We start from the raw sequence: 11,163 nt of genomic DNA, 5'->3' as shown, positions 1-11,163 counted from the left end.
ACAGCCTTCCCTACTTGCACTTTTAACTTTTAGTCATATCACTGTTTGTTTTGTTTTTCAGTTAACTCTATTTGTTTCTCTGTCTTTGTATCTCCCGTCTACATCATGTGCTGTGTTACTGCACGGTGACGAGTTGTCGCACACTGTGCCTGCATCAACAGTGTCGACAAGGTCACAGTAATCGTGACGTCCTGCCTTAGGTTGTCCCAAAGTTTTTAGGGGATCTACCCGTCATTGGTGAATCAGCCTTCCATACTTGACCTTTAATTTTAGTCATATCACGTTTTTTTTTTTTTTTTCGTTAACATCTATTGTTTTCTCTGTCTTGTATTCTCCGTCACATCATGTGCTGTGTTAATGCACGGGACAGAGTTGTGAATGTGCGTCTGCCTGACGGAGTTGTCGCACACTGTGCCTGCTCACAGTGTCGACAACGGCAAGTAATCGTGACTGTCCCTGCCTTAGGTGTCCCAAAGTTTTCAGGGGGTCTTCCCGTCATTGGTGAATCCACTTCCATACTTGACCTTTTAATTTTAGTCATATCACTGTTTTGTTTTGTTTTTTTTCAGTAAAACATCTATGTTTTCTGTCTTCTGTATTCTCCGCACATTCTGTGCTGTGTTACTGCACAGTGACAGAGTTGTCGCACACTGTGCCTGCTCACAGTGTCGACAAGGTCAAGTAATCGTGATGTCCCTGCCTTAGGTTGTCCCAAGTTTCAGGGGGATCTTACCCGTCATTGGTGAATCAGCCTTCCATACTTGACCTTTTAATTTTAGTCATATCACTGTTTTGTTTTGTTTTTTTCAGTTAACATCTATTTGTTTCTGTCTTTGTATCTCCCGTCACATCATGTGCTGTGTTACTGCACGGTGACAGAGTTGTCGCACACTGTGCCTGCTCACAGTGTCGACAAGGTCAAGTAATCGTGACTGTCCCTGCCTTAGGTTGTCCCAAAGTTTTCAGGGGGATCTTACCCGTCATTGGTGAATCAGCCTTCCATACTTGACCTTTTAATTTTAGTCATATCACTGTTTTGTTTTTGTTTTTTTCAGTTAACATCTATTTGTTTCTCTGTCTTTGTATCTCCCGTCACATCATGTGCTGTGTTACTGCACAGTGACGGAGTTGTCGCACACTGTGCCTGCTCACAGTGTCGACAAGGTCAAGTAATCGTGACTGTCCCTGCCTTAGGTTGTCCCAAAGTTTTCAGGGGGATCTTACCCGTCATTGGTGAATCAGCCTTCCATACTTGACCTTTTAATTTTAGTCATATCACTGTTTTGTTTTGTTTTTTTCAGTTAACATCTATTGTTTGTTCTGTCTTTGTATCTCCCGTCACATCATGTGCTGTGTTACTGCACGGTGACAGAGTGTCGCACACTGTGCCTGCTCACAGTGTCGACAAGGTCAAGTAATCGTGACTGTCCCTGCTTAGGTTGTCCCAAGTTTTTCAGGGGATCTTACCCGTCATGGTGAATCAGCCTTCCATACTTGACCTTTTAATTTTAGTCATATCACTGTTTTTTTTTTTTTTTTTCAGTTAACATCTATTTGTTTTCTGTCTTTGCTCTCCCGTCACTCATGTGCTGTGTTACTGCACGGTGACGAGTTGTACATGCTGTGTACTGACAGTGCATGCGCACACTGTGCCTGCTCACAGTGTCGACAAGGTCAAGTAATCGTGACTGTCCCTGCCCTTAGGTTGTCCCAAAGTTTTCAGGGGGATCTACCCGTCATGGTGAACAGCTCCCATACTTGACCTTTTAATTTTAGTCATATCACTGTTTTGTTTTGTTTTTTTTCAGTTAACATTATTTGTTTTCTGTCTTTGTATCCTCGTCACATCTGTGCGTGTTACTGCACGGTGACAGAGTTGTGCACATTGTGCTGTGTTACTATACAGTGACAGAGTTGTCGCACACTGTGCCTGCTCACAGTGTCGACAAGGTCAAGTAATCGGGACTGTCCCTGCCTTAGGTTGTCCCAAAGTTTTCAGGGGGATCTACCCGTCATTGGTGAATCAGCCTTCCATACTTGACCTTTAATTTAGAGTCATATCACTGTTTGTTTTGTTTTTTTCAGTTAACATCTATTTGTTTCTGTCTTTGTATCTCCCGTCACATCATGTGCTGTGTTACTGCACGGTGACGGAGTTGTCGCACACTGTGCCTGCTCACAGTGTCGACAAGGTCAAGTAATCGTGACTGTCCCTGCCTTAGGTTGTCCCAAAGTTTTCAGGGGGATCTTACCCGTCATTGGTGAAGCAGCCTTCCATACTGTGACCTTTTAATTTTAGTCATATCACTGTTTTGTTTTTTTTTTTTTCAGTTAACATCTATTTGTTTTCGCTGTCTGTTACAGTAACAGCAGACACACTAGTTTTTCCAGTCAACCAGGGCAAGTGATATACATATATGAGCATACAGTTATATGTATACAGTGGTCCCTCGTTTATCGCGGGGGATACGTTATAAAAATAACCCGAAATAGACGAAATCCGCGAAGCAATCAGCTTCATTTTTTACAATTATTCTACATGTTTTAAGACCGTAAAACCCTAAACCACACACTTTTATACACTTTTCTCAGACAGGCATTGACATTTTCTCAAATTTCTCTCTTATTTAAACACTAATCCCTTAGCTAATCAGGACGCCGAACACAATGCGCGTTCATACTGTACAGTACGCTGTAAAAAAAAAAAAAAGCATGCAAAATTACACTAGAAAAATCTGCGAAACAGCGAGGCCGCGAAAGGTGAACCACGTTATAGTGAGGGACAACTGTAAATCATAATAATAAGGATAAATAATAAAATAACAGCCAGCATACTACCCAAACAAACAGCAAAGATTGTTGATGATGATGTGTGTGTTCTTTCCTTCTTCTTTATTGATTGGGTGATTTCAGTTCACCTGAAACTCAAAAACCACAGGATGGAGATCAGGATGAACTGTTTTAAATCTGATGTGCCAGAAGCAAGGATATCACTTCAGCTTCAGCTGTTGTTGTACATTGATTCACATTTGTGCTCTATCACTTTGTCTCTATAGGCAGTGTGGACTGAATGAATGAATGGATGGACTGTACTTAAAGGCGCTATGTCTTTCTAGTCTTGCAACCACTCAAAGCGCTTTCACACTACATTCACACACATTCATACACATTCATATCGGCTGCCATGCAAGGTGCCAACTGTTCATCAGTTTTAGGAGCTTCAGGGTTCAGTATCTTGCTCAAGGACAAAGACTGCAGGAGCCGGAGATCGAACCTCCTCATCTGATTGGTGGACGACCTGCGCCACAGCCTGTCTCTGTACCAGCTTCTTTACAAATTTGTGGCATCATGGAGCCAAGGCGGTTCATCCCCATAGCTCTCCAGAACACCAATACAGTTTGTTTTCCCCAATAATACTGATGTAACGTGTTCACAGGTGTTTATAGAGTTCATTTACAATGACGTCAAACTCGGCTCAGCCAATCAAGTACCAAAACAATATATTTTTTATAAAAGTCAGTTTGGCACATACACAGCAGTTCATCATTCAGTGTAATCCCCAAAAATGGCTGCGTTGTGTTGTGCATCAACAATACAGTAAGTCAGGAATGCAGACACACTGGTGACAAATCAGCTAATTTGTTTGCTGAAATTTTCTATTGAAGCTCTTCTTTACTGTAAGCGTTCAGTGTGGACGCCCCTCCTCTTTAGTGTTGCTCATGTAGGTTCTTCCTGCCAGTTGGCAGAAAGAGTCCTCAGTTCTCTTTCCTCCTCCTCCCAGTCTATCATCAGTTAACACTGGGAATGTTGGGAACAACACCAAAATACAGTTCACCACATCTGTCATTGGAATATCAGATACAGTGTTGTTAAGGTAAGCTGGATTTACTTAATCACATTTATTACGATTGATGAGTCAATCTTGTTAATTAGACGATGACTTTATAAATGTTTGTGTCTTTATTTGTGAAGGACAATCGAGAAAACAAAGTTAAGTGATAAAATAAGTTAAAAGTGACATATCATGTGTGATTCTGCTGTTGTTATAAAAGGCATTAACCAGCATTTATTTAAAATAATAATAATTACATGTCATGTAAAGAAATATTCAAGAATACATGAATAATGTGCAGGTTGACAGTGAGGTCATTCAGTTTGTTTTGAGTAAAAGCCACTTTAACATAATACATTCTAAAACATAAGGTACCAACTTGCAACAAATGGTTGATCTGTAGATAAGAGCAGGTAATAATGATTAACTGGATCCTGAATAGGTTACTGGTGTCCATTGTGCCTCATGGCTCAGTGTTGTCATATCAAACAGTGGTGTCCTGTAAACACAGAAAAGCAGCAGCAGGTTCACTTGTTTTGTTCCACGTGTGTTAAAGGAAAACTTTCAGATCTTCACTTGATGAATTCTAAATGTGCCTGTAAGCAGTGTTTTAGTGAAGGAACTTGTCTTCTCCTGCAGATCTAAAGAGGAAAACAGTCAGGAAGGATGAATCGCTCCTGTGTAAACTGCTTGAAGACTGTGGTGACAAATCTCAACTTTCTGTGTTGGGTAGGTTATTAAAGACATGATACACTGCAGCCTCCACACACTGCCAAGGCAAATATTAGGTGAATGAGAAAAACACCCAAGCCTCCAGGAAGTGTGCCATGCTTTGTAACTGTGTAATTACCTCTGAGTCCATCATGTGATGCACCCTGGTTCACACCCAATCACGGGAAGAGCATCACAACCTACATTAGAGATGCCTAGAAGAGCTGTACGATTGATCTATCATCATTCATCAACCATTCAAGTTAGTGGAGGGCTTAACCAAAAGGTAGCTTAGCCAAAAGTTAAAAGTTAGTTAAGTCTCTGGTGCCTTGCGCAGTATATATTCAACTGGGTTTCTTTACAGAATTTATTTACCATTTACCATTCATCTAATAAACACACTAAAAATCACTAGATCAAAGCTGACTAAATTAATATAGCAGCAACCCAAAACTTTGTGATCTTTACCTAGTACCCATGGGTAACAGACAAGACAATGGGTTGGTCTGGACCAGTCTTAGTGTTATTTATGATATTAATGTTGGTTTGTTTATCCATCATATGACTGGCAGCAGAGGTCTTCAAACAGGGATCCACAACCCCCTAGGTGGTCCGCATAGGTAGATGACTGAGAAACTACAAAGAGCGGAGGCATTTGCACTCGAATCAGTGGACATTAATAACCAACACTAATTATACATGAACTTTTTATCAATCAAAAACACATATAGGCTAACAACCCAGTATATAAATAGGTTAATAAGGTGAAATAAAAGTTGAATAAAGTAAATATAAAAGTTATTAGAATTAATGACATGTGGGGGTCCCTGTTTCTGTTCTGTGTGTCTCTCGTCCAAGGGGTCCTTGGGCTGAAAAAGGTTGAAGACCCCTGGACTGTAGTGATTATATTATGTTACAGATTACTGCAGCGATTTTGTATGTCGCTTCTATAAAGTTGAATGACTTGCTACAGAAGAGTTTTCCTGCTCCTAACTTAAAAGAATCCCTGCTCTCAGTGTAAAGTGTCTTACAGCCTTTAAAAATTCTAATTCATACCATACATGTACAATCAAACTTAAACTCACATACCTACATAATACCACATATTATGAGGTGTCTTTGTCTCTCCTCTGTGTGTTGGAGCTATGCGGTGCGTTTGTTGTGGCGTTCGGGGAGTTCCAGATGATCCACTCTAAGTTCACCTCCCTCATCACCACCTTCTGGCCCATCTACCCTGCCAACACTCTGGTGGTCACAGGTACGATTGTTACCTGTGTGTGTTACTTGGGAGTGTTGGGCGGCATGAGGGAGAACCGCTGCATGCTCATCACTGTGAGTATAAAACATGATATTAAATATGGCATAATTTACACATTAGTCTGTGTAGCTCACTGCATTTGAATGTTATTTTGTTTTTAACTATGCTTTTATTGAGCTTCCAGATTATTTTTAAGAAATCAAAATTCATGTTTAGTGGAAATAAAATTGAAACACTATATCCCTATTTCTACTGCATGGTATGGCTTAACTGACTTGACTCGCTTGGTTTTGTTTTCCAATGGCAAAAGTTGTGGGTATGTATTTTTTTAGCATCACCTCAGTCAAGTATGAACAGGAAACTAAATTATATAAATCCAATTTTCCTGATTTCCAGTTTTTCATTCTGTTATTCATCCTGATGCTGGTGGAGCTGGCCATGGCCTGTGTGTTCCTGGTCTACAGCAGAGAGGTGGGAGAGTTTATATGTGTCCTATGCAACCATTTTAGAAGGTTATTATAGAAGGTTATTTGTGTTGATTTGATTTAATTGATATGGCACCTACCTTTTTTATGTCAAACTGTAATGAGGTTCATGATATCAGCAGCTGATGTAGTGCTTACTGTCGACTGAGGTCAATGTCTTACATGTTCAGTAGGAAGCAGTGAATTGCAGATGATGTACCTCACATGTCTCTTATGCAGATTGACTCATACTTTGAGAAAGACCTGATGCGGAGCTTGGAGATCTACAGACACTCCAGTCTAGAAGGCAACAAGACCATTAGAGATGACTTTGATGCTGTCCAGCATCTGGTAAATGATCCACTACTCTACATTATATACTACTCTACAACAGTTTTTTTGTATTTAGCGCCCCCAGCCTCAGAGTGCAATACTACTCAACTTAGCCAAACATCCATTCCTCCATCATTCTCATTGATCTCTTTCCTTATGCCGTTACGTCCATTAAAGCTTTTGATCCCGGTTACATTGCCTGCACCTCTGGCTTGCAGTTGTGGCATGACAAAGGCACAGCTTACTGTGTTCTTTAGATTCATATTCTTCTTGAATATGTTTAACAGCTGATATTTTACATGCACTCATGTAGATTAAAGTAGTATTCATTAATTTCCTACTGCTCAGATAAAATGGATGTTCATGCCATTGATGTAGATTTTTTTCTTTTTATATAGTTCAAGTGCTGTGGAGTTCATGGTGTGGAAGACTGGAAGGGCACTGTTCCAATCTCTTGTTGTACCAAGGACCCCTGTAACACTGTCCCCTTCACCAGCTGGCAAGAGGTTACTCATGTTATCACTGTATAAACATGTGGTCCTTAAAAGATACACAATACTCTGTGGTATCTGTCTCTATTCTAGTAAATTAACATATTTTGCCTTTCAGGGTTGTCTCCACAAACTGAGGGACTGGTTTGCCAGGAATTATCTTAGCACAGGTGCAGGTGTTGTCACAATGTTTATCATACAGGTACAGTACATTCAGGGTGCAAACACCAAACATACTTCAACCATGTTCACATTAACTTTAACTGTCTGCTGTTTTGTGCCAGGCAGGAAATCCTTTTTTGGTGAAATGATGTTCAGAGCTGTGAGAGTCACTAAGCTAAATAATAAGCTAAAAAAGGTTAAAATGCTCAGTCGCCCTTTAAAAATTGCAGTTATCATTTTTATTTTGCTGTAGTTTAAAGCCAGGACAATGTAAAGTATACTATTTATCACTTATATCTTATGTTTGTTTGACGTGACTTTTTCTTGTCTTCTTTGTTTACAGTTTATTTGTCTGTCTATCAGCATCCCTCTCTTTTGCCACTTCAGTCGACATGGTCTTGGTTACCAATGAAAAAGGGACACTGGCAACAAGTTGCTTTTCTCTGTATCAACCTTTTATTAATCTGCTCTCTTTTATCAATCTGAATGCCAATGATGATTATGTCATATCAGGTGCCATTGAATGTGACATGGAAAAGATATAGGAGACATTTAATTAGTAGACAAATGAGGAGATAGAAAATCTTTCCTGGAACATTTCTCTTAAAGAACTTAGACAAGAACAAGAACAGGCAAAATGGAATTAGACAAATCTTACTTATAAATAAATCATAGGATTATTTCATAGGATTATTTTGTTATTAAAACCCTTTATTCATTTTTGAGTTTTTAATCAATGTCTTTCTTTGTTACAATCTTTATTATTTAGAATTTCTAGTTTTGAGCAACTGGACTGTAAATTATATTATTAAGTCTGTTAATAAACCAGCATTAAATCCACATGTTGCATTTGTGTGATGTTTTTTTCTGTGTATTCAGCCTATGGTCTCTCTGAGACAGATTCAAGTCTAAGCTTGAACCACAAGTCACTGTAATGTCTGCTGATATTGTCAGTGTGCTGAACATTTGGTTTAAGTTCAAGTTTAAAAATAGTTCAATTTTTTTATTATTACATGTTTTTCATGTATAGATCAGTTTACAATTTGTGGTAGAGGATTGGACAGGAAAGGAAGATCATTGTACCAATGCCATGTCAGTATTTTTTACTGGAGATAATGGCAATGCCATATTGATGGAATGTCAGAATGTGATAATGTCATAGTTATGAAAATAGTCTTGAGCATCTACAGTGATCTTTCACTACGGCCTCTTTTCTTTTTCTTTTTTTTCCGCATTTACTGGACGTTTGAATCCAGTCTCGGGTAAGGGGTGTGTGCACTAGGCAACTCTTTAAAAAGTTTATAATTTTGATTTTACTATTACATATTTTGGTGCATAAAAAGACAGCATAGTCAGCATTACACATAATTAATGAACAGATAGACAGTATACTCAACAGTACACATGTGTACTACACAGACAGTATACTCAGCAACACACATGGTTAGTACACACACAAAGAGTATACTCAGCACTATACATAATTAATGCACACAGTATACTCAGCAGTACACATATGTACCACACAGAGACAGTATACTCAACAGTAGACATATAGCATACACAGACAGTATACTCAGCAGTACGCATGATTGGAAACACACACAGACAGTATACTCAGCAGTACACATATGTACTATACAGAAACAGTATACTCAGTAGTAAAATTAAATCAAATCAAATTTTATTTGTATAGCCCAAAGTCACAAAGTACATTTGCCTCAGAGGGCTTTACAATCTGTACAGGGAGTGACACCCTCTGTCCTTAGACCCTCGGTTCGAGTGAGGAAAAACTTGCCCACAAAAAACCTTTAACAGGGAAAAAAGGTGGAAGAAACCTCAGGAAGAGCCACAGAGGAGGGATCCCTCTCCCAGGATGGACAGACGTGCAATGGATGTCACATGTACAGGACAAATCAACACAGACATATTGTACAATTACAATAAATGATAATGAAACAGAATGAAAAAATAATTTCCCGTTGAGGGATTAAGTTAAGTATCTCTTCTTCATAACTGAGACTGCATGTAAGATGTAAATTAGAGCAGAATATTTATGCCACCACCAATTAACTGAACGACTGGATAGTCAAACAGTTTTTGCATTAACTTAACCAAACCCTGACTTAGTAAATACAAGGCTAACCTAACCTTTGCCAACCTCGTGTAAAATGACCGAACTGATGAAAAACAAAAAAGAGTGATATGCCTCATCAGAAAAGGGTCAAGTAAGGCTGCTTCACCAATGACAGGTAAGATCCCCCTGAAAACTTTGGGACAACCTAAGACAGGGACAGCCACGATTACCTGACCCTGTTGCACACTCTGAGCAGGCACAGTGTGCAACAAGCCTTCAGCCTTAATCTAGATGTTGAATGAATATATTATAAGCAATGTAAGTCAACCTTTGTAGCACTATCCCACTACTCCTGTGAGTAAACATGATGTAAACTGACTTAAATCATGTAAAAGAAAACAGAGAACTCCGTTACCGTGCAGTAACACAGCACATGATGTGACGGGAGATACAAAGACAGAGAAACAAATAGATGTTAACTGAAAAAAACAAAACAAAACAGTGATATGACTCTAAAATTAAAAGGTCAAGTATGGAAGGCTGATTCCCCAATGACGGGTAAGATCGCCCTGAAAACTTTGGGACAACCTAAGGCAGGGACAGTCACGATTACTTGACCTTGTCGACACTGTGAGCAGGCACAGTGTGCGACAACTCCGTCACTGTACAGTAACACGAGGCATATCAGTCAATTTTGTTTTTCATCAGTTCGGTCATTTTACACGAGGACATTAGATAAGTTGCAGCCTACCTCTGTACCTCTGACCTCGTCCTCGCTGAATGGCTTCACTTACAGAAACTCCTGCTCCACCATGTGTTGAGCTTTGAAAGCCAGCCGACATTTGGAGCTTCTTTTTCCTGGTTTGCTCTGTCCTTCCTCTCCCCTTTCCCCTCTTTCTTTCAAGTCTTCTGTTTCTCTCGTTCATTCTTCTCCTCCCTCTGCTGGCTTTCTGACTCGTTTGCCCCTTACGTCTCTCTTCTGCCTTTTTCCTCTCTCCACTTGTCTCTTGTTTTATGCCTGGACAGCAGACTGTTTCTCCTCCTGATCATCCACCTTCCCTTACCAGTCTATCATACAGGGGTGGACCAGTAGAAAGTAGCAGGAAGAATTACTACTTTCTGCTGGTCCACTCCTGTACAACAGACCGGTAATTCTTCATCTTCATCATGTTCTCTTCATTCCACGTTCTTTGCCGTTCTTCCTTCAGCCTAGCCCACTCCTGCCTTCTCTTTGTAGTTCTGGACAATAGACAGGACCATCTTCATTGTCTCTTCAGGTCCTTTTCTTCCTCCTCATTACCTGGGTTGTGCACCTTGCAGTTGCAACTCAAAAGATCTATCTCCTGCTTATTGTAACCTGCTAAAGTTATTTAGCTAAGAGAGCATGTGTACTCCTCCTCCAACATGATACAGTACAGAGTAAGTGCTAAGCTTCAGTCATATTCAGCAAGTTAACATGAAATAATCTTTCCTTGTCACTATTTCTTTGAAAGAACTGAGAAAACACGGAGCAATGACTGCAAAGCTTTCACCTCACATGAAAGCACCTGTCTTGTACATAAAGATGTTGAATACAGTACATTTTGCACATGTGGAGTGAGTGAGGCAAAGTTTAAAAACATCATTTTGCAGTAGCAACCTCAACAGAACCTCAACCTCAACCTTCTTATTTAAAATGTAATCCGTGAAAGTTACTTAGCTTGAAAGACCGATGCAGGAAAAACACGCGTGCTCCTTCTCCAAGACGATGCCGTTCAGAAAAAGTAGACTGAAGAAACGACTTGTTAAACCAGCTCCAGGGCAGTCCTTCCTCTGCAAAAGTCATCTGGTAATGA

General features: G+C 39.8%; 1 protein-coding gene and 1 long non-coding RNA gene across 2 annotated transcripts; one reads left to right on the top strand and one right to left on the bottom strand.

The window, feature by feature from the left end:
• Positions 1-3,690: 3,690 nt before the first annotated feature.
• On the bottom strand, positions 3,691-5,744 carry LOC113744501 (uncharacterized). The gene is made up of 3 exons (XR_003461598.1): positions 5,633-5,744; positions 4,212-4,331; positions 3,691-3,798 (listed from the first exon to the last, which is right to left on the bottom strand). It is a non-coding gene; the product is annotated as an uncharacterized LOC113744501 (long non-coding RNA).
• Positions 3,760-8,723, top strand: LOC104930861 (leukocyte surface antigen CD53). Its single transcript, XM_010745748.3, has 8 exons — positions 3,760-3,874; positions 4,472-4,561; positions 5,687-5,875; positions 6,198-6,272; positions 6,506-6,616; positions 6,997-7,104; positions 7,208-7,291; positions 7,595-8,723. Exons 2-8 carry the CDS (start codon positions 4,499-4,501, stop codon positions 7,661-7,663), a joined length of 699 nt encoding a protein of 232 aa, XP_010744050.1. The 5' UTR covers positions 3,760-3,874; positions 4,472-4,498; the 3' UTR covers positions 7,664-8,723.
• Positions 8,724-11,163: the final 2,440 nt, after the last annotated feature.

This window comes from Larimichthys crocea, chromosome III (genome assembly GCF_000972845.2).
Source record: "Larimichthys crocea isolate SSNF chromosome III, L_crocea_2.0, whole genome shotgun sequence".
Taxonomy (NCBI): domain Eukaryota; kingdom Metazoa; phylum Chordata; class Actinopteri; family Sciaenidae; genus Larimichthys; species Larimichthys crocea.
The sequence above is the reverse complement of the archived record's forward strand: the minus strand, read 5'-3'. Positions and strand labels throughout refer to the sequence as shown.

Coding starts and splice junctions, on each gene's coding strand:
- LOC104930861 (XM_010745748.3), top strand. CDS start 4,499: ATGAATCGCTCCTGTGTAAACTGCTTGAAGACTGTGGTGACAAATCTC. Junction 4,562..5,686: donor ATCTCAACTTTCTGTGTTGG/GTAGGTTATTAA, acceptor TGTGTGTTGGAG/CTATGCGGTGCGTTTGTTGT. Junction 6,273..6,505: donor TCCTGGTCTACAGCAGAGAG/GTGGGAGAGTTT, acceptor TCTCTTATGCAG/ATTGACTCATACTTTGAGAA.